Source organism: Myotis yumanensis, unplaced genomic scaffold, assembly GCF_028538775.1.
Source record: "Myotis yumanensis isolate MYYU_CA2020_CCGP unplaced genomic scaffold, mMyoYum1.0.hap1 SCAF_11, whole genome shotgun sequence".
Lineage (NCBI taxonomy): Eukaryota > Metazoa > Chordata > Mammalia > Chiroptera > Vespertilionidae > Myotis > Myotis yumanensis.
The window spans coordinates 37,349,736-37,372,740 of NW_027223762.1; the positions used below are offsets into that span (position 1 = coordinate 37,349,736).

The 23,005-nt window shown below is 38.5% G+C and overlaps 1 protein-coding gene and 1 non-coding gene across 2 annotated transcripts in view; one reads left to right on the plus strand and one right to left on the minus strand.

The window, feature by feature from the left end:
• The window catches only part of RAB1A (RAB1A, member RAS oncogene family), a 40,522-nt gene extending 17,792 nt beyond the window's left edge, over positions 1-22,730 (minus strand). Inside the window, exons 1-2 of the mRNA XM_070429355.1 lie at positions 22,500-22,730; positions 3,831-3,903 (exon numbers count right to left, since the gene is read on the minus strand). Coding sequence (XP_070285456.1) covers positions 3,831-3,903; positions 22,500-22,522 — 96 coding nt within the window. The 5' untranslated portion in view covers positions 22,523-22,730. The remainder of the gene's footprint in view (positions 1-3,830; positions 3,904-22,499) is intronic.
• Positions 7,675-7,781, plus strand: LOC139020291 (U6 spliceosomal RNA). Its single transcript, XR_011473283.1, has one exon. It is a non-coding gene; the product is annotated as a U6 spliceosomal RNA (small nuclear RNA).
• Positions 22,731-23,005: the final 275 nt, after the last annotated feature.

Below are 23,005 nucleotides of genomic sequence, written 5' to 3' on the forward strand. Positions count from 1 at the left end.
CTGAAAGGTCCCGGGTTCAATTCTGGTCAGGGGCACATGCCCGGGTTGTGGTCTCGATCCCCAGTTGGGGGCGTGCAGGAGGCAGCCGATTGGTGGTTCTCTCTCATCACTAAAGTTTCTATCTTTCTCCCCACTCTCAATTCCTCTCTGAAATCAATTAAAAAATAAAATGAAAAATAAAATGAAAAAAAGAGGAGGTTGGGAAAACTAGGTTAAGAGACTAAGCAGCAAAATAACTAAATGGGACCATGTATGGATGGAACCATGTGTGGACCAAGTATGAATACTAATTCAAATCAACCATAATACCAATACTTCTGAGACAATCGGGGAAATTTATTTTCTAAGTTAACAATGGCAATGTTATTTGATATGAAAATGTCCAGTTTTTGGAAATTCATACGGAAGTACGTAGAGCAGTGGTTCTCAACCTTCTGGTCCTTTAGATACAGTTCCTCATGTTGTGACCCAACCATAAAATTATTTTCGTTGCTACTTCATAACTGTAATGTTGCTACTGTTATGAATCGTAATGTAAATATCTGATATGCAGGATGGTCTTAGGCGACCCCTGTGAAAGGGTCGTTCGACCGCCAAAGGGGTCGAAACCCACAGGTTGAGAACCGCTGACATAGAGGGAGACAACACTTGAGATCTGCATTACAACACTCCAACAAAAAAGGGAAAATGAGAGTGTGAGCAACTCTTGATAATGCAGAATCTGATCATACATAGGATTAAAAAAAAAAAACTCTAGAGAAAACTGTAGCCCTGGCTGCTGTCCTCAATTGGTTAAGCATCATCCTATACACCAAAAGGTTGCAGGCTGAATCCTGGGTATGGAGCTTGCAAGGAGGCAGCTGATGGATGATGTGCTCTCACATCAATGACTGTCTCTCTCTCTCTCAAAAAAAAAAATCAATAAGAATATCTTTTTAAATTATAAAATGTGATCAGAGGGAGGGAGTTCCAAGGGACTTATCCTCCTCATAGATTCACACTTGTGCACATGCAGAACCACTGGGTAAAAGAATACATTTAAAAGCATTGACTGCAATTTGACAAAATGCTCATCACTAGATATTCATTTTGAAATTATTTATTTTTAATTGCATATCTAATAAGTAACAGGCACTGTAGAAAGTGGATAGAGAACAAAATGAATACAATAAACTTTCACTTAGCACTTCTACATGTCAGGTGTTTTGTTAGAAATACTTATAAATGCTTTGCTAGAATTCATATAAACCCCTAAATGACTCTTATTTGCATGGCTGAGACACTGCACATGCTCTTCCTTCTGTTCAAATTCTCAGTTTTCCCTTTCTGCATACCCCAGCCCCTGGATCACATGGCAATTTTTACTCACTCTTCAATTTTGAGCCCGGGCAATACTAACTGTCCAAACATTCAATTCCTCAGCCAATAGTTAAGAGATCCTTTCCTCTGTGCTCCCATAGCTTACTATACATTTCTTTACAATATCGTTTGTGCCTGGTATCTATTTTGGGGATCCTGAAATCAGTATTTTTAGAAATGCTCCTGGGTGATTTTACTGTATAGGTAGTACTGAAAACCTGTAACTTAGATCAATAGGCATTCCAAAGAGGATTTTCTTTGAAACACAAAATTCTCAGACTATATAGCCACTTTCATCAAAAGATACCATTTCTGCCCAGCGGGCACAGCTCAGTGGTTGAGGATTGACCTATGAACCAGGAGGTCCTAGTGTGATTCCTGGTCAGAGCAATGCCTGAGTTTCGGGCTCAATCCCCAATGGGAGGTGTACAAGAGGCAGCAGATCAATGATTTTCTCTCTCTAAAATCAATAAAAATAAATACATATTAAAAAAAGAGATACACCAGTTCCTCCCATCTACCAAGAATTGCTGATTTAATACTAGGAACTATTATCAATTTTAGTATTTGCCAATGTAATAAAAATTAAGTAAAATCTAATTTTAAGCTTTTAATTACAAATAAAATTGAACATTTGTTCATATTTAATTTGTATCTCTTCTTTTGTGAACTGCCTACTCATGTATTTGCCCATATTTCTATTAGGACAAGCATATTTTCTTATTAATGTGTAAGTGTGCTTTATATACTAACAATATCATCCCTTCCTCATATTTCTCTTGCTAGTACCATTTGTTTTCTAACATTTTTATATGTTTGACATTAATTTTAATACAATCAAATTTAACAATCTTTTCTAATTTTTTTATCAGAATACTCTTTCACACATATTAAAGAATCACCTATGTGTTATTCTAGTACTTCCATGATTTCATTTTTTATAATGTAATTATTTTTAATGACATTAATATCAACATTTATCTTATCAAAAAAAGTCATATTTATTTTTTGAGATGCTGCCAAGCTCTTAGTGGTGAATTATAAGTTTTCTAAAATTCCAATTTTTTTTTAAAGTTTGAATTTTATTAAAGGCAGCAAATGCTGCCAAATATTTTCCTTTAAATGACAATCTCAGTTCATTTGAGAAAATGTCTGCCAATACCCAATTCTACATAACTAAAGTTTGTCTATCAGTTGTTCTTTCAAGTTAAAAAAAAAATTTGCTTTTCTTTTCCTTGAAACAACTAGACGAAGTGTTTTATGCATATTCCTCATTTCTTCACAACATATTTAAAAAAGAATACTCAAGGAACAAGACTTTTAGAATAATCATTTTTACTGTTTTATCAAAGACACTCTTAAGTGAAAATGGTTTTTTCCCCCTGTAGTGAATAGAGGTAAATACAATAAGCATGAATACAGTCTGGGGCTTAGCTCTGTCTTGATATGCTGTGTTAATGCACCAGCAGTTTTACCCTACCATTGCTTTTGCATCGTCAGGGCAAATGTCAACACAGTGAAAAAGGCAAATTTTTTTTTTTTTTTTTTTTAGTACTAAGTAATTATTTACTTAGTAAATACAGTAGGTCCTCGGGTAACATCAGAGATCCATTCCTACGGTGTGAAGTTCGCCGTAAGTCAGAACCCACCTACATAAGCATCTACATCACTCACATGGAGCACATGCACAGCAGTAATGAAGTGAAACAGTAAATTTAAAAGAAAGATAACAATTACTGACCTTTACTTGTGGTAAATAAATAATAAAAAACATAAAGCACATATGTACATACGTCGAAATGACGGAACTTTTTCTTTTTTATAAATAAGTGGGAGATGGTGACGTAACCCGAGGACTATCTGTACTAACAGCTTAGTATTATTAAGACAATAGTTTTGATCTCATGGACAACCCACTGACAGGGTCTTGATAATCCCCAAGGGCCTTTAGTCCACACTCTGAGAACCAAAGATATAATGAGACAGAAAATATGCTAAATTCGAAGGCAGTTGATAAATACTATAAAGGAGGCTGTGAATTCATTAGGTTCAAAGTCACTTATCTGTTGATAAATCTCAGCATATAGAGCACCATTGTCAAAATGTGCCAGGCCCTGCTTTTTTTTTGCTAAACTTTTACTTGAAAAGTTGTTTTCCATCAAGTTGCTTTCAACACAGGCCAACTATTTTCCCCTTACCTTACGACCCAAGTTGGAATGAAACATTGTTTGACCTCTACCAAGACTATCAACTCTGATTTTATAAACCACACTTTGCTGAATTTCTTTTAAGAACAACAGCATTTCTTTTATTTAAGACTCAAAGGTATCACTAGGGGTGTATACTCAGAGACTTTAATATATAAATTCTGGAAGATTTAGTTTACTGTGAATAAAACAGCTTAATCTTTTGTCTACCTAGAAAATGTACACAACATTAATTTCTTTAAAGGCATTTCAATTTCAACTTACTGCAAACCTAAGAAGGAGGCAGGACTTTCCAACTCCAGAGTCTCCAATCAGAAGCAACTTGAATAAGTAATCACTGCAAAAAGGGGAAAAAAAAAAAATCACATTAATAAAAAGCATATTGTATTGTAAATTCTGCAACAAAAATATACCAAGAATAATTAACAGCTCACTGAAGAAGACTACAGCTCTTGAAAAGCCTATGAATAGCTTAAGAGAAGCCAAAATTGCAACCAACAGCAGAAGCTCTTTTGATGAATCACTACACAGGACGGAATTATCTAAAAGTAAAATAAGCAATGCCACCAATGATCTGAGATCAGTGAACTACTTCCAAGGAAAGAATGAAATAAAACATAAGTGATATACATTCTTGGAGAGCCCAAAGAACTATGCTAGATAAATCCCACTCCCTTTACAGTATTAGGATACAGAGTTAACTTTCCATTGCTCTTGCCAATAAAACAAATCTCTCCTCCTAATTCCAAGATCAAATCATTTTTTAATAGCAATTTTCCAAGGGGCTTTTATGATCCTTCCCTAGCATCTACCTGGAAGTTCTCCCTTTTAAAAAAAAAAAAAAAAAAAAAGGATCATTTAACTTCTGGTAACCCTATATGATAAATGTTTTAAACTAAAGATGTGGTAAAATCCAAGGCTGTTTGCCTGGCCGGAGTGACTCAGTGGTTGAGCGTAAACCTATGAATCAGGAGGTTACGGTTCAATTCCTGGTCAGGGCAGATGCCTGGGTTTTGGGCTTGATCCCCAGTGGGGGGCATGCAGGAGGCAGGCAATCAATGATTCTCTCTCATCATTGATGTTTCTATCTCTCCTTCTCTCTTCCTCTCCGAAATCAATAAAAATAAATTAAAAATAAAAGGCTGTTTTATGAAAACACACAACTTAAGGAACATTCTAAGCTTGTATTAAAGCATTCTTCAGAAAACATTGAAAGCTAGGCTCTATTTATGTACATTGACCATTGCCAGGCCTGACTCAAAGACCATCCCCTGAGATTCCTTTATGGACCTGAAGACAACAGACTATCTGCCCATGGTTTCCAAAGGAACCCCTCACAGATCCTTCCTAATTCTGACCAGTTCTATTAAGCAATTTCAAAAGGTTAAAAACGATCCAGAATTTACAGTTTATTATTTTAGAAGACATGAGTTTCAATTTTGTTCTTTGTGATTTTGTTTTTAAAAAATGCTACCTATGTAAGGTGAAACCCAAATATCATTCACAATTTAAATTAGGATTACAATGATCACATTTACATGTAAGCAAGATGTAAAACTTTTAACAGTGATTATTTTTTTGAATATTCATTATTACCCAGGCTTACCGTGATATGTGTTACTTAAAACATATCTTTTTGGTTATACCAAGTTACCAAAGTACACTTATTGTCCCTAATTATATCTCAAGGAAAAGGGGGGGGGGGGTCCAAAGTGCTCTAATCAGCAGCAAAATAAAGTTCACAGAAAGAAATAAGCTTTAAACAAGTAATTAAGAAGGGAATTGAAGCACAGGATGAACTAAATAACTAATAGCCTTTTCAGTTTGACATCCTAATGAAAAAAGGGGGGAAGCTAATGACTGTAAAATTTTACCCTTAATAAATGATTAATACATAATACCATACAACTTTTATTGGGCAATACAGTTTCTGACTGACTTTGGCACTATTGATAGCTCCCTTCTTAATTAGATTAAATTCTTAAGGATGCTGAACATCAGCAATGAGTAAGTACATGTTTTACATTTCAGGCGCGGCTGGCGTGGCTCAATGGTTGAGGGTCGACTTATGAACCAGAAGGTCACGGTTCGATTCCCTGCTAGGCATATGCCCAGGTTGGGGGCTTGATCCCCAGTGTGGGGCGTGCAGGAGGCTGCCAATCAATGATTCTCTCTTATCACTGATGTTTCTATCTCTCCCTCTCCCTTACTCTCTCTGAAATCAATAAAAAATATATTTTAAAAAAAGAATTTACATTTCAGTTAGCAAGAATAATCGCACCATTGATACCACTATAATTACTTAGTTTTTAACAGAAATTTCAACATAACAGATGCTCTGAATTTATCAATCTCCCTCAGCACAGTGCCAGGCATCCAGCAGACATTCAATTAACATCCCTTGAATCAGCTGTACTGGAGCCTGTTACAATAAAGGACAGCCTTGAGCCACAGATGTTGCCCAAGGTAGCATCATTACCTTAAAGAGCAATTTCTCTATTTCAGAGTAATCATAAGGCTGGAAAAAACTTGAATGTTCCCTAGTTATTACAAATTACATTATGGTTTCAAGAAAATAATAGTTGGAAGCATTTCAGATCTTGCAACCCAGCATATGCTGTCAGTTTGGCTCAAATAAACTCATAAAAATTCCCTACAGGTTTGGGAAGAAATAGTTTTTTAAAATCACCTTTTTCAATTACCACATTCTTTTAAAGTGTTAGAGTATTATTTCAAACATTAATTTATGAGTTTTTATGAGTTTATGATAATATAAGGTTCACAGCCATTATACATAATATGAAGAATTGAGCCCTCTTCTTTACAATGAGATACCCAGTATTAAACAAGATTCTAGTTAACACAGGTTTGAACTGCACAGGTCCATTTTCACACGAGTTTTTAAAATCCATTGTCCATGAGTCAACAGCTAGGAATTTGCATAAGCGGAGGATCCACTTAAGTTATATGCAGATTTTATACTGTGCCATTGGGTCAAGGGTCAACTGTATTTTGTTCTCTCCCAAACCATTACTACTAACATGACAAGAGACATGGAGAAAGGCAAACAAAGTCAAACTCACAAACTTCTTTCCTTTATTGAATATACACACTAAGAGAATGTTACTTACATTGGGACAAAAAAATAATCACTGTTAAAAGATTCAAGAATACTATAGCAAATGGTCAGACTATTTTTTATTTCCCAAGAATCTGAAATCAGGCCTGGCCAGCGTGGCTCAGTGGTAGAGGGTCGACCTATGAACCAGGAGGTTACGGTTCGATTCCCTGCCAGGGCACATGGCCGGGTTTTTAGTCTAAAATATAATTTTGCTAGATCAGAAATCTGTAGTTACAACTGTAATCACCATTTTCATATATTAGATTATCCTAGTAAATCCTATCCACTGCTCCCAAATCTGAACTTCCTTTGGTCATTTTCATGTCTAATCTATATAATAAAAGCCTAAGCAACCATTAAGGCGGAACAACCAGAAAGACCGTCACTATGATACAAACTGATCACCAGGGGGCAGATGCTCAATGCAGGAGCTGCCACCTGGTGGTCAGTGCGCTCACACAGGGGGAGTGCCTCTCAGCCAGAAGCCGGGCTCATGGCTGGCAAACACAGTGGTAGTGGCGGGAGCCTCTCCCACCTCCTCAGTAGTGCTAAGGAGCAGCAAGCCAAGCAGTAAGGAGCAAGCAGGCGGGTGGTAAGGAGCAAGAGCTCCCGGACTGCAAGAGGAATGTCCGCCTGCTGGGAGTGGGCCTAAGCTAGCAGGCGGACATCCCCCAAGGGGTCCCAGACTGCGAGAGGACGCAGGCCGGGCTAAGGGATGCCCCCACCCCAGCCGCCCAGTGCACGAATTTCATGCACCGGGCCTCTAGTTTGCTATAACCCTTCATATTCTATCCCCCCCTAAGTAGTCTGGAATCTATTCCTCCACTCTTGTTTGACATAACTATCTGTGAAGGTAAACTGACTCATCTGTGTATCCAAAGTCTGGCACTGTGTCTTTTACAAAGCATGTGCTAAGAGATCAGAGGACATTCTAATTTTGCATTTTAATCAGCCTTTTTCATTGTGAAATACAAATAACGAATATTTGTGCTCGCTTCGGCAGCACATATACTAAAATTGGAACGATACAGAGAAGATTAGCATGGTCCCTGCGCAAGGATGACACGCAAATTCGTGAAGCATTCCGTATTTAAAAACAAACAAAAAACAAATAACGAATATTTATGGCCATCTCTGGTTAACATTTGGGGCAAAATACTAGAGGGAAAAAAATGTATGGGAACATGGCATGTTAAAAGAATACGGGAGCCAACCTGAAATTTCTCTCAATGGCCAAAGCAGAACAATATGAGCCACAAAGTAAACAACCACATGCTATAACCCAAGCAATAAAATAGATATTCATGAGTCCATATGGGTATAAATAATTAAATAAATGAGAGAGAAGACACAAATCTTCCTTACAGGAGGATTCCAAATAATACATGTAGAAGAAACGAGAGAAACAGAAAATCACCAGATCATCACAATAATAACTATGACAGGCAAGATCCACCAATGAATGCTAAAATTAATGGATGCAACTTTTTTTTTATAGGTGTGTGTGTGTGTGTGTGTGTGTGTGTGTGTGTGTGTATTTATTACTGATTTCAGAGAAGGGAGAGGGAGAGACAGAAACATCAATGATGGGGCAGGCTAAAAGAGGTCCATGAGGGGGTGGGGGGGGGGGGGAGAAGACATATGTAATACTTTCAACAATAAAGATTTAAAAAAACAAACATCAATGACAAGAGAGAATCATTGATCAACTGCCTCCTGCACATCCCCCACTGGGGATAGAGCCCTCAACCTGGGCATGTGCCCTGACCGGGATCAAACCATGACCCCTGGTTCACAGGTTGACACTCAACCACTGAGCCACACCAGCTGAGCAATAGATGAAACTTTTAAAGAAGAAACAAGTTATTTGCATGGCCTCAAAGTATGTCCCCCAAAATATTTATTGCTGTGGTGATTTTAACATATGCTATCAAATTTGTTAAACACTCCTCCCTCTAAGACAGTGGTTCTCAACCTTGGCTGCACATTACAATCACCTGGGAATCTTTCTAAAATCCTGATTTCTGGGCCTCATCCTCCAGAAATTCTGTTTCTTTGTTATGGGGTGGGGCCACAACATTAGTAACAAAGAAACAGAATTTCCGGAGGATGAGGCCCAGAAATCAGGATTTTAAAAAGACTCCCAGGTGATTCTAATGTGCAGCCAAGATTGAGAACCACTGCTCTAAAAGATGGAGCTTATTAATTCTCTTCCCTTGAGTGTGGGCTCCTAATGATTGCTTTCTAACAGAGTATGGAAAGAAAAAAATAGTTAACTTCATAATGGGAGAAACCTGACAAATGCAACCTTAAGTAGGTGATCAAAGGGAACATCACCAACCAGTGTGGCTAGGTTGGTTGGAGCATCATCTTATGCACCAAAGCAAAGGGTTGGATCCCTGATCAGGACACGTGTAGGAGGCAACCGATCAATGTTTCTCTCTCACATCAATGTTTCTCTCTCTCTCTCTTTCTTTCTCTCTCTCTCTCTCTCTCTCCCCCTCCCCCCCCTCTAAAATCAAGAAATGTATCCTCAGCCCAGCTGGCATGGCTCAGTGGTTGAGTGTCCACCTATGAAATAGGAGTTCACGGTTTGATTCCCAGTCAGGGCACATGCCTGGGTTGCGGGTTCAATCCTCAATATGGGGGTATGCAGAAGGCAGCTGATCAATGATTCTCTCTCATCATTAATATTTCTATCTCTCTCTCCCATTCCCCTCTCTCCTCCCTTCCTTTCTGAAATCAATAAAAATTTATTTTAAAAACAAACAAAAAACATATCCTCAAGTGTTTATTGATTTAAAAAATTTACTAAAACAGATTTTGGTTCAAAATTCTTTAGGCAAAATGCTTTTCTTTTCATTAAGTTACCATACTGCATAATATATGAAGCAGGGGATAAATCTGCTTTGTGAATCTAAAATGCTACTGGGAATTCTAAAATCTCAAAAGAGATAGTTGTGTGAAACACTGTATGTGAAAAGATTATAGAACACTTTATTTAGTATAACCCATTTTTGTTTTTAAAAAATTGTGTACACACATAAAAGATTTGGGGGGGAAATGACACTTCTAAATTATAGTATTACAATTGATTGATATTTTTCTTTATACTTTTTTTAAAAAGTCTACAGTAAGCCTGTGTTACTTTTATAACCAGAAAAGATGTTGAGGGGAGAAAAAAATTTTTTAATGAGAGCATTTGTTCAATGACTTAACACCCTTACAAGTTCATTCAGCTCACCTGCCATACCACAAGTGATTTCTAGGTAGGTAGAGTAGGTCAAGGTTGTAAGCAGATAGCACTGGCACATTCCCAATAAAGCCACAACTATAAGTTTTTGGATTAAATGAGAATATTTTTCTTATTTTATGCAATAAAATTTGGATTATTAGACATAGTTCACAGATCAGTGAATATTTCACAAGAGAAAGTTGATGGACATTAACACAACTTTCAACATTCCACCCTTTGAAAAGATATAACAAGAAAGAAAAGATAGTCCAGCCAGTGTGGCTCAGTGGCTGAGCATCAACCTATGAACCAGGAGGTCACGGTTCAATTCCCAGTCAGGGTTCAATTCCCAGGGTGCGGCTCAATCCCCAGTGGGGAGGGGAAGTGCGTGTACAAGGCAGCCGATCAATGACTCTCATCATTGATGTTTCTATCTCTCCCTCTCCCTTACAAGAAATCCTATATAATAAAGAGCTAATATGCTAATTAGACCAAACAGCAGAATGACCATCTGGACAATCTTCCGGACAAAGCCAGGGCTAAGAGGGCCAAGCTCCTTACATGAATTTCGTGCACTGGGCCTCTAGTTTATCATAACGAAACAAAGCAAAAAAGACAAAAGTAAAACAGAAGATGACTATAAATAATGTCTAGTCATCTAATCAAACACTTGCCCCAAAATACAAATTTTCCAGTATCAGTTATAAGTATACCGTTAAGGCCCTAGCCAGTTTGGCTCAATGGATAGAGCATCAGCCTGCAGACTGAAGGGTCCCAGGTTTGATTCTAGTCAAGGGCACATGCCCAGGTTGCAGACTCGATCCTCAGCATGGGATGTGCAGGAGGCAGCCAATTCATAATTCTCTTTCATCATTGATGTTTCTATCTCTCTCCTTCTCTCTTCCTCTCTGAAATCAATAAAAAATATTTTTTAAAGTATACCTTTAAAAGGGCCTGCTATTTTTAAAAGTTCAATGGAAACTAAAATTTGTTCTCTTTCATCTAGAACTAATTTACCTGCGTGATAGGAACCATGTTATTTTACCTTTTATTAATGTCATACTTGAAAACAGCCTAAAAGGAATAACCAAGATGGTGGCACAGATAAACACCGGAGACTGCTGCCGCAAACAACCACTTCAAAAATACAACTAAAAGACGGAACAGACATCACCCAGAACCACAGGAAAGCTGGCTGAGGAGAGACTCTTCAACTAGAAGGAAAGAGAACAGCATACCGAAGCTCAGAAGAGGCACAGTGTGGAAAATATAAAGGTACCGAGGTGCACGCGCAAAGCGGGCTGGTGGCTGAGGGCGAGGTTGTCGTTTTCAATCAGGAGGGAGTCTCAGACTCTGGGCTCCAGATCCGGGCGAGTCTCTAGGGACGCAGACTCAGACAGGAGAAGCGGGATTGTCCGGCATCAGTTGGAATCTGAGGGCAGCCTTCTCTCCAAGGTTTGCAGTGGCGGCCGGGATTCTGAGAAGCAGAGCCTCTAGGACCGGGACTGAGAGCAGCCATAACTGCTCCCTCCACCCGCCCTGTTGATCCCGCCCCGCCCAAGCCCTGCGCAGAGCCATTTGCTGGATCGCCTCAGGCAAAGGCTAGATTAGCACCTCCCCAGAGGACAGAAGTTTTCCACATAGCTGATTCTCACAGCCAGTCAGCCTGGTGGTCAAATCCCTCTAGTATTAACTACAACAATCAGGGCTTAACTACAACAAGACTGCGCACAAAGACTACTAGGGGGTGTACCAAGAAAGCGTAAAAAATGCGGAGACAAAGAAACAGGACAAAACTATCAAGGGAGGATATTGAGTTCAGAACCACACTTTTGAGGTCTCTCAAGAGGCTTCTAGAGTCTGTCGATAAACTGGATGAGATGTACAGGAAATCTAATGAGACCCTCGATGGTGTGATAAAGGACCATCTAGAAAGTAAGCATACACTGACTGAAATAAAGAATATTATACAGACTCCCAACAGCAAACCAGAGGAGCGTGAGAATCAAGTCAAAGATTTGAAATGCGAAGAAGCGAGAAACACCCAACCAGAAAAGCAAAATGAAAAAAGAACCCAAAAATAGGAAGATAGTGTAAGGAGCCTCTGGGACAGCTTCAAACGTACCAACATCAGAATTATAGGGGTACCAGAAGATGAGAGAGAGCAAGATATTGAAAATCTATTTGAAGAAATAATGACAGAAAACTTCCCCCACCTGGTGAAAGAAATAGACTTACAGGTCCAGGAAGCGCAGAGAACCCCAAACAAAAGGAATCCAAAGAGGACCACACCAAGACACATCATCATTAAAATGCCAAGAGCAAAAGACAAAGAGAGAATCTTAAAAGCAGCAAGAGAAAGAAACTCAGTTACCTACAAGGGAATACCCATAGGACTGTCAGCTGATTTCTCAACAGAAACTTTGCAGGCCAGAAGGGAGTGGCAAGAAATATTCAAAGTGATGAATAGCAAGAACCTACAACCAAGATTACTTTATCCAGCAAAGCTATCATTCAGAATTGAAGGTCAGATAAAGAGCTTCACAGATAAGGAAAAGCTAAAGGAGTTCATCACCACTAAACCAGTATTATACGAAATGCTGAAAGGTATCCTTTAAGAAGAGGAAGAAGAAAAAGGTAAAGATACAAATAGTGAACAACAAACATGCATCTATCAACAAGTGAATCTAAGAATCAAGTGAATAAATAATCTGATATACAGAATGAACTGGTGATTATAATGAATCAGGGACATAGAAAGGGAATGGACAGACTATTCTTGGGGGGGAAAAGGGAATGGGAGATGCGGGAAGAGACTGGACAAAAATCGTGCACCTATGGATGAGGACAGTGGGTGGGGAGTGAGGGCGGAGGGTGGGGCGGGAACTGGGAGGAGGGGAGTTATGGGGGGGAAAAAAAGAGGAACAAATGTAATCTGAACAATAAAGATTTTTTAAAAAATTAAAAAAAAAAAAAAAAAAGAAAACAGCCTAAAACTAGATTCACATCAAATTTAAAACAAAATCATGACTATGAATGATATTAATATTTAGTGGCCAAATAAAGTTTAATTCACTATTAAACTACACACTATTTTATTAGCCTTTGGGGTATGGAATGACTAATAAAAATTGCAATAATTGTGTCTAACATCAACTTTCCTTTTTCACTTACTTTATGCTCTACAGAACACAATTCAAAATTGACCATCAGGATAGAGAAGAGAGGCAAGAACTTTTAGTTACTTCATATGTTTCTATATTGTCTGAATTTTATAGAACACATATTAGTTTTATGGTTAAATAAAAGTAAATAAACCTTCAGCTATGGACAAAAGCAGCCTGTTAATCAAAATAAATAGTCAAAATAATCAATTGCCAAATTTAAGGAAAGAGCCAAACAATTTTTTTAAAACTATTCCCATAATCAACCCCTACAACTGCATGTTTTTCTTTGATATTTGGAGACAACTGATTAATTCTCCAGGTTCCATTTTAGCTGTTTAGAACAGTGTTCCAAAAATTCAAAATGGAACTCTGAAAATGAGGGAAATTTTGATAGTACTGAAAGAAGTGGCAAGTCATGCAAAAAGACAAACGACTAGATAGATGGTCTTACAACCTACATACCAAATATTTGCTGAGAAACATACCAAGGAGGAGGTGTAAATGTCCTCTACCTCTTTACAGTTCAAAACCTGCATGGTGAGGACACATTTGTAATACCTTAACCAATAAAGAAATTAAAGATGAAAAAAAAAACACACACAAAAACCTGCATGGTTTTAGAGCTGAATAGACTGCATTTGAATTCAAGTACCATTGCATACTAGCTATGATTGAGGTAAGGTACTCACCAATTTCCTCATCTGTAAAAAGATTCTATTAGAATCCTCTACCACCCAATTGGGCTTCTTGTCGGGATTAGAAATAATGCCTCGAAAACCTCTAGCACAGTGCATAGCACAACATAAGTGGCAATTACTATTAATTTTCCTTCCTCCATTCAAACCACAAGGAAACTTGATGAAAGCTTTAAGAGCTATGGACAAAAACTTTGAAGCTATTCATCTTCTGTTCAGAAGATGAATGACAAAGTATTACAACTTACCAACTAATAGTTATAGGTACTATGATCATACTGATCACGACTCTCAAAACGTAGGAACTCTATAGTAGCATGGACTGCAGCAAGTGTGTCCTCTTCAGCAAAAGAAAGGCAATTCTCTGCTTTACTTGCTTTACTCACAGAAAGACATCCATGATTTCTAAGGCCCCAAATAAACATATTAAGGATAGTCATGAGGACAGAAAAACTGAGGATACAATAATTAACTTCAAGCCTAAAGAAGTTTTAAATATCAACCCAAAACAAGATATGAAGGACAAAAACAAAGGTCCATTCATAATAGTAACTGACAAACCCTTCTTAACATTTTAAAAAGACCTCTCTGATCATGAATTTTAAAAGCAATTGAATAAAAAATAAAAATTTTTAAAAAAGTAATTGAACACAAAAATGTTAGTTTCCTAATTAACTGGCTTAAATTCTCAGAAGTTAAGCACACATTATAAAACTGGAAACAGCATATCTGGACTGTGAACTCACAGGTCCTTGAGTTAAAATTTCAATTCTGTTTACTCAGAATGCCCTTTGCAAGCCATTTAATTCTTCCTCTTTTTCCTCATCCGTAAAACTAGGGCACTATTTCTTCATGGAATTAAGGGAAATAATGTACATACATAATTTTCTGGCAGCTGGTAGGAACTCAAATTGTTAGTTGTTGAGCGCCTGCCAGAACTAGTTAGCATCAAGGGTTCTGGACAGTCCTCCTCAGTGCTCTATTCCTTTCCAACTAAATCAAACATAACTAAAACTTAGTTAAAAAACAGAAATCATTAAGCCCCTCCAAATCTTTTGCACTATCTATCCTGCCATCCTAATTCTTTAAAAGCACCACAAGATTTAATTTGTGTTAATACTGTTGCTTTGATTATGCCTGTTTGAACATGAGTCATTTTCTTAACTAATTGGCAAACACCTAGGAGCAGAGTTCATATTTCATAATTTAAAAACAAAAACAGAAAACCCCTCAACTCCTAACATACTCGAACTGATGGCTGTTTTCTTAATCAAGCCTTTTTTCAAGGTGAAATTAGCTCTGTGTGTGTACACATATGTATGTATACATATACTTTCACTGGAAGATTTCACAAGTCTGTATTGAAAAAAGTTAAAGCAGACAAGATCATGAAACCACCTGCTTTTACACATATTCTAACATCCATCCCATAATAGAATGAGCATGTCAAATAATGTCTGTACAGTACTGTACAGTTTACTCTTGAGAATCAGAACTGAGGTAGAACTAATCACAGTTTATAGACAAAGGAACAGGCTCAAAGGCATAAATGACTTGTATGAGGTAAGTGGCAGTCTGAACTTAATCCCAGGGTTTACAACTCCAAATAGTATATTCTTTTATCATACTGCATTCCATCAACAACATATTTTATATACAGAGATGATAAAACGTCAGTATGGAGATGATAAAATGTCAGTATGTTAAGTCCTATATGTAAAACCTATCAGAATGAATCAAAGCATCTATGAACTAGCACACTGAACTTGACCAAATATAAAGAAAAGTATGGCCCAGTCAGCATGGCTCAGAGGTTTAGCTTCGACCTATGAACCAAGAGGTCATGGTTCGATTGTGGCCAGAGTACATCCCCGGGTTGTGGGCTCAATCCCCAGTCGGAGACATGCTAATAAATGTTTCTCTCTCACATTGACGTTTCTCTCTCTTCCTTCCTTTCTCTATAAAATCAATAAAAGCATACTTTTAAAAAAGTTAACTTAGAATATCTGTGTTAGTAAATAATTTAGCCCAACTCAAAAGATAATGGTAAATTTTGGAGTTCAGACTTCATTAGCTTTAGTAAGCAATGAACACAAATGTTATTCATGAGGACAGGTGCTAGCCACCAATCTACACAATGTATATTTCACAAAGTTGCTTCAAATGTCCTTTTATAAATCTAGCTATTTAACTATTTTTTATAAGTTCCACCTAATCCACGTAAAACTATACTACACATGGCTAGGCATTTATCTTAACTACAACCATATGAACTTTAAAGTAGTAAAGACACTAGAGATGACCTATTGTTCTTAATGTGAAAGCTAATGTTCTGTGAACTCAGTGTGCCTTTGTTTCAAGACTCTTAGAAACACTTCATTTATTAGTAACTTAATGAGGAACAGAAAGGTAAGCATTAAAAAAAAAAAAAAAAAAAAAAAAGGAGCCCTGACCCGTTTGGCTCAGTGGATGGAGCGACGGACTGGCGGGGGGGGGGGGGGGGGGGGCAGGTTCGATTCCGGTCAAGGGCATGTACCTTGGTTGCAGGCACATCCCCAGTGGGGGATATGCAGGAGGCAGCTGATCAATGTTTCTCTCTCATCAATGTTTCTAGCTCTCTATCCCTCTCTGTAAAAAATCAATAAGATATAAAAAATTAAAAAAAGGAAAAGAATCGAGGTCAAGGTTCAATTCCCAGTGGGGGGCATGCAGGAGGCAGCCGATCAGTGATTCTCTCTCTTCATTTCTCTCTCTCCTCTCTCTCTCCCTCCTCCCTCCCTCCTCCTTTCCTATCTGAGATCAATAAAACATATATTTTTTAAAATAAAATTTAAAAATTTTTAAAAAGGAAGAGAAGAAAAGCATAGACTGAGTCATCAAAATAAAGCCATGCCCAAACAAGTCTCACATTTTAAAACTAATTACTTCAGAATACGTACCAGATTTAAAGTTAAATTTTTGTCACTCAGGTATCCACATTTCAAAAGAATGGTAGCAAACATTCTTTTTTTCTGTTTCCAATCTCCTAAATCAGGCATTCGTAACTTGAGGTTCATGAATAGGTTCAGTCAGTGTGAACAGGTTGCAACTTTATGCAAAATATTATTGAGTATGTATGCACATAGGCAGCAGCCCCACAGGGGTCATCAAATACTCCTAAGAGTACATGACCATAAATTGGTTAATAACTACCGTACTAAATAAAGTTACTAGAAAACATCAAAGGACAAAGGATAATTCCACTTAAATTATATTGTTATTCAAAAGAAACACATTCAGACAAGTTAAACCCATCACTAAATTTATTTGTAAAGCTCACAATCTGAGGTACAGACCCTTGCCAAGCGGCTAGCACAAAGAGTAAGCACTGATTAAACAAACCGTAGCTATTATCATTTAAAAATATCTCCAAAGACTAGCTCCTCTTCTGAGCAAAGGCACTCACACTTTACCTGTCACAATTAAGAATCTACAAACATAGAATATAGTAAACTTAACTGGAACCTATCACAACCTTGAATTTAATAAAGCAGGGTGTTCTGACCAACTGCGCCAATCTGTCATAAAAGTACCTAGAAAAACGTCCATTTCCTACTACTTTGTACCTTACTTCTTCACATGTTTAATTCAGTCAGTCAACAAACACTTGTTCTCGGGCTTCTTAAGGCCTTAGGACTACTTTTTCCCCCCAAATATCCCACCATTACTCTTTTATAACCTAAAACACTCACAGGGTGGTTCCACAGAAAAGCCAAGCCCTAGACTTTCTTCCCTAAATTCTATTTCAGACACCAAAAAAAAGCAATCTAGGCCCCACCCTCTACAGGAAAACAATGGAACAGTCTTGACCTCACCCTCTCCCTGTAAGATTTTTTTTTTAAGTGTGGGCATTTTGCCTAAATCTCAAAACTCCAAAATGTAGTCCAGAGAGTAGTAAAACTGATAAGCTACACATCTAAAATATTTCATGCACTGTCATCCTACACCCGTTTTTTTATTTCTCTTCACATTAAAGTATTTTTAACAAATCTTTAAAAATATCAAAACCTTAAAAAGCACCTTATTTAACCCATTTTCATATTAGAAAAAAAAGAGTAGATCACATTAGCAAAAGGAAGCTATTCTTAACAATCAAAAACAAAACTTAACTGCAATTAGTAAAATCATCATATAAGTACAGTCAAAAGTTGCCAAGGAGAGAAAACACACACAACACAGCCAAAGGATTGCTAGTAGGATGTGAATATAACAAGATTTTAGGTCACAGGTAAATTACTAAGATTGCTTTCAGAATAAAAAACAATTTAAAAATTACTCAGAAAGCAAAATTCTCTTTAAAAGCCAACTAAAGAGTTGGCAAGAGAACACTTGATCCTCAAGTTCATCCATCTTTAAGATATTTTTAAATTATTTGCTAGAATATGTAAGAAACTGTCAACATCTCTTATTTTAACTTAATTATGATGAAAAGGAATAGAAAACTTTTTGTTGTAAAGTTTCAGTTATCTTTAAATGATCCTACAATGCCCTAGCTGGTTTGGCCAGTGGATAGAGCCTCAGCCTGCAGACTAAAAGGTCCCGGGTTCGATTCTGGTCAAGGGCACATGCCTGGGTTGCAGGCTCGATCCCCATTAGGGGGCGTGCAGGAGGCAGCCGATCAATGTTTCTCTCTTGAATTTAATAAAGAATTTAATCATTGATGTTTCTTTCTCTCTCTCCCTCTCCCTTCCTCTCTGAAATCAATAAAAATATATTAAAATAAATAAATAAATAATCCTGCAAGATCATTCACTGACACAAAACTCTTAAGATGTATTTTGTGAAGATTCTATATAGCTACTGGAAACTTACATTACCCAAAGAATTACATATGTTGATTATCTACAGACATTAAGAAATCATATTGATACTGAAAATACTGGATACTTTTCTTCTCTAAACTTTTCTGAATTTTTCAAACTTCTACCAACACTACCAAAAGTCAAGAAAACCGACAAAAACAACTTATTTTTAGATTTTCAGCTTTTCTAATAAAAAATTTCTAACTAAAAATTATATGAAAGCCAGTAATGATATATATACATTAGAGAAAAATACTGTTAGATAGATAAGAGACCTAATTAACCTGCTTTTACTTTCAAACCCTTAACTTAAAAGATAGATTTATCAGCCCAGCTGGTGTGGTTCAATGGTTGAGCTTCGACCCATGAACCAAGAGGTCGAAGGTCAGGCCATATACCAGGGGTTGCAGCTCATTACTCAGTAGGGGGCCTGCAGGAGGCAGCCAATTGATGTTTCTCTCTCATCAATGTTTCCCTCTCTATAAAATCAATTAAAATATGTATTTAAAAAAAGACTTATTCAAAGCATAGTGCTGCCAAAAAAAAATAAAAAGTCATGTTTCTTGAGTCTTCCATGACAGATGAGCAAAGTCTGAAAGAATGATTAAATCTTGAGCCATGATCTCAATATCATCTGGAGTCATGATTTTAAAAAGCAAATAAAAACTAAAAACAAGGTTAATTACTATAAACATTTTTCTGCAATTAACTGGTATATTCATGATAGGTACACATACTTTATTCTTAACACATTCCTTATAGATGAAGCAGCCAAAATGATTTTGACACTAAAACAACTTACTAGAAGCTAATGGATTAGGAAAAATGTTTATGGCACGAGAAAAATGTTAAATATTTCTTAACCAGTGTGCTGAAACAATCACTGCCTGCTTCACTACCTAGCTCAGGAAATCAAACTCTTTCTTCAGATCTCCAAAAAAAAAAAAAAAAAAGAAAGAAAGCTCTGACACTTTCCATCTACTTTTCCACTGTTCAGATTCCACTTCCAGTTGCTTTTTGTTTTTGTTTGTACTTGAAATTCAAGTGAGTCAGTTATTACCCTTAATTTCTACCACAAAGATAACTTCAGGGGTTGTCAATTCTCCCAAACCAGAAAAATAACATGGAAGGGAGTCAAAGGCACAGCTTAAAATTTAATCAGTGATTGATATATTTCTTACTCTTACTCTAAAACCAAAAGCTTACAACTTGAAAATTATAAAATAAAAGCACTCAGTAATAAAACTTTATCAACAAGTAATCTTATGTCAACCAATACAAATCTTAATTTAAGAAAAAAAAATAAGACTTTAAAATTTTAGAACAAAGTGTTAAAGTAAATGGACCTGTGTGGAGGTGATAAAAGAATTCTTTCCTTTTTTTCTCTATTTGCCATTTTTTTCTATTTACTTTTATAACAAATTTCATTTAAGACAAAGGAAACTGCTGAAGTCAGATTGCTAAAAATCTGCTTCCTAGTTGCCTTTGTGATCCTCCATAATAAAATATCCATCACTTCCTCTCACCTCAAGTAATTTTCACTGGTGCTTTTCCAAAGGTTTTCCCAAAACTCTTAGATTATTTTACTAGACACAATATAGAATATAAATACAGTAGGCCAGGTACTAGCATACTTGATGCCAGAAAAATATAAACATGGTTTCTGGGTTTGGTTCTGTTGAGGTCATTAATCCAGAGAATGAAAAGGAAGGATGACTTGGCACCGTATTTAAGAATTACTATCCTTGCTGCTTATTCTCCTTCCTTCTTACCCCTTGAAAAAGCCTCTGCTTCTCCAAAACAATTGCTAATAATTCCTGAACAGGTCTCTTTCCTACAAAGCCTTCCTGAACCCAACTAGCCAACCACAACCCTCTAACCTCCTTTGAAAATCTGTTGTTCCAATCCATGGTGCACATCTGGAACTTGCTGTATCTACAGGTATTTGACATACATACAACCTATTCTCTATATTCCATTATTAGCTCCTTGGGAGTAAGGATTACATGCCTAAATCCCAGCACTACTAGAATGTCTTACATGATAGTGATGTACACCACTTAGTGTGCTCTTGGTTTTCCAAATTCTTTTATATACTAGTGCACTTGAACCTCACAACTACTCCTATTACCCTATTTTTAAGGAGAAACAAAATCAGAGGCTAAATAATTTGTCATGGTTCTATTAATCTTCAAAATCTATTTACAATAGTAAATATATGTAGCAAATATAAGAAACCTCCTGAACACAAGAGGTTTACAAACCTCCAGAAAGTGGCAAATCCATGTACTTTATTGTTGCCAGGAAAACTACTAACCTCAAGTTCAACTCTGCCCAACTACGCAAAACAAACTTTATCCTTGGAGCCCTTTATAAAGATATTTAAAAACTGCCAACATAGCAAATACGGCACCATGAAAACACTATCCTCAACTTCTAAAAAGCTTGTAGTATTTTAACAAAATACTATGGCTTCTGTTTAGTACAAAAAGGGGACATTTCAGCATCAAACCACAATATTACAAAACTTGAAGTCAGAATGCATTTTGCAAGAACCATGTGACACACATATGACAGTCAGCTAAACTGATGGGTGGACCTTGAAGGGAAAACGTCTCATTGACCAAAGCAGCAAATAAACTCAACTTCTAGAGCAAATACTGACTTTTGCTTTAGAAAAAAAAAAAAAGAAAAAAAGAAAGTTCACCCTGTCCCCCAAAAGCCTTCTGACACTGAAGAGGAGTGCCAATTAAATCTCCTCCAATTATTCATTAATTTATATATACAAACTGTAGGAGGGTTTTTTTAAGGGCCATTAAGAGAGCCCAAACAAAGTCTTCCCACGGAAAGTGAACAGCAGTTCCTAGGAAAAGTGCCAGGTGTGTCACATCTGCCGTGGTGACTTCTTGAGTAAGCAAGAAAAAGAAATGCATTAACTTTTCATGACACGTCATGGAACCTCATTCCCTATCTGCAAACATCCAAGGAGGTAATCCAAAACCTACAGATCTATCATAGGACCGACCCATTCGTTTCTCTTTTCAACTTCACAGCAAGGTCTTCCTTTAATCTGGTCATATCCGATCCATGTTCCTAGGATTAGTCTTTCTCTTTCTTGACCTACACAATGCAAAATGACTTTAAGTGTCCTCTAAAAAAAAAAAAAAAACACATCACAAATGCCTAGGCTTTTTAGGAAGGCAATGGCGAGTTCTTAAAGAACTCCGGGAAATAACTAAAAAAAAAAAGACAACTAAAAATTTTAAAACGCTTCTCACCATCGACTCATTCCCCTCAATCCCACTCAGCCCTGAAAAACATCCACATTACCGGCAACCTGGCCGAGGAGAAGGTGGAGAGAGAGAGCCAACAAACTCAAGATTTACAAGCAAACTGGCCTCCGCCCAGGCGATCTGACAGCTCCGCCGAGCGGGCGCAGGGTCCGGCAGGGCCCCCCGCAAGCGTTCTCCCTCCCGGCCTCTCCCCCGAAGAACAGTCCCCCTTCCAAAGTCACAGCCGCAGAAGTTACCCTTCCCACCGCCCTGCCGCCGACTCCCCCACGCCTCACCCCTCCCGGCCCACGGTCCCTCCGCGCCAGTCCGACACTCCGGCGTCCGACACTCAGGCTTCCACCCGGACCCGGACCCGGTCCAGGCCCCGGCGGCTCGCCCCTCCAGCCCGACCCCTCCCCGAGGCCGCCCCTCCTCCGTCAGACAATGGGGCCCGACTCCCAGCCGCCAGCCTCTCCTCCGGCCCCATCACCCTCCTCTCAGCCCGGCGGAGGCCCCCACCCCGTCCCCTGCCCTCCTCGCCCCCTTTCAGCCTTCCAGAGCTAGCCCACCGACCCAGCCGACCGGTGCTCTCCTGCACTCACTATTCGGGATTCATGCTGGACATGTCACTGCAGCTGCCGCCGCCGCCACCGCCGCCCTTGCTGCTGCAGCCGCCGACCTGACTCTCCGCGCCGCCCCGGGTAGTCGGAGAGGAGTGAGATAGGCTGTTCCGGGAGAGCAAACGTCTTCCCCCACTCCGTCCCCTTAGAACACACTCAGCAGCCGCCGCCACTCAGTATCGCTTCCACCCAAAATGGCCGCCGGCGAACCAGGAAATAGGGAAGCCTGAGACGGAGGGGCCTTTACATAGCCCAGAGGCGGCCGCACCGCGTGGCATGCCGGGAGAGAGTGTTGCTAGCACTTCTGCGGGCGCTGGGGGCTGACGGTGCGGCTGGGAGGCCGGGACTCAACTTCCCGCCAAGCCCCGCGCTCCGGGCGCATGCGTACTTACGGGGCTGTCTCCCGCCCCATTCCCCACTCCCTCACCGCCTCCCTCCGCTCCTCCCGGCGCCCCTCCCCGCTGACTCGCTGGCTAGGACTTCGCTCG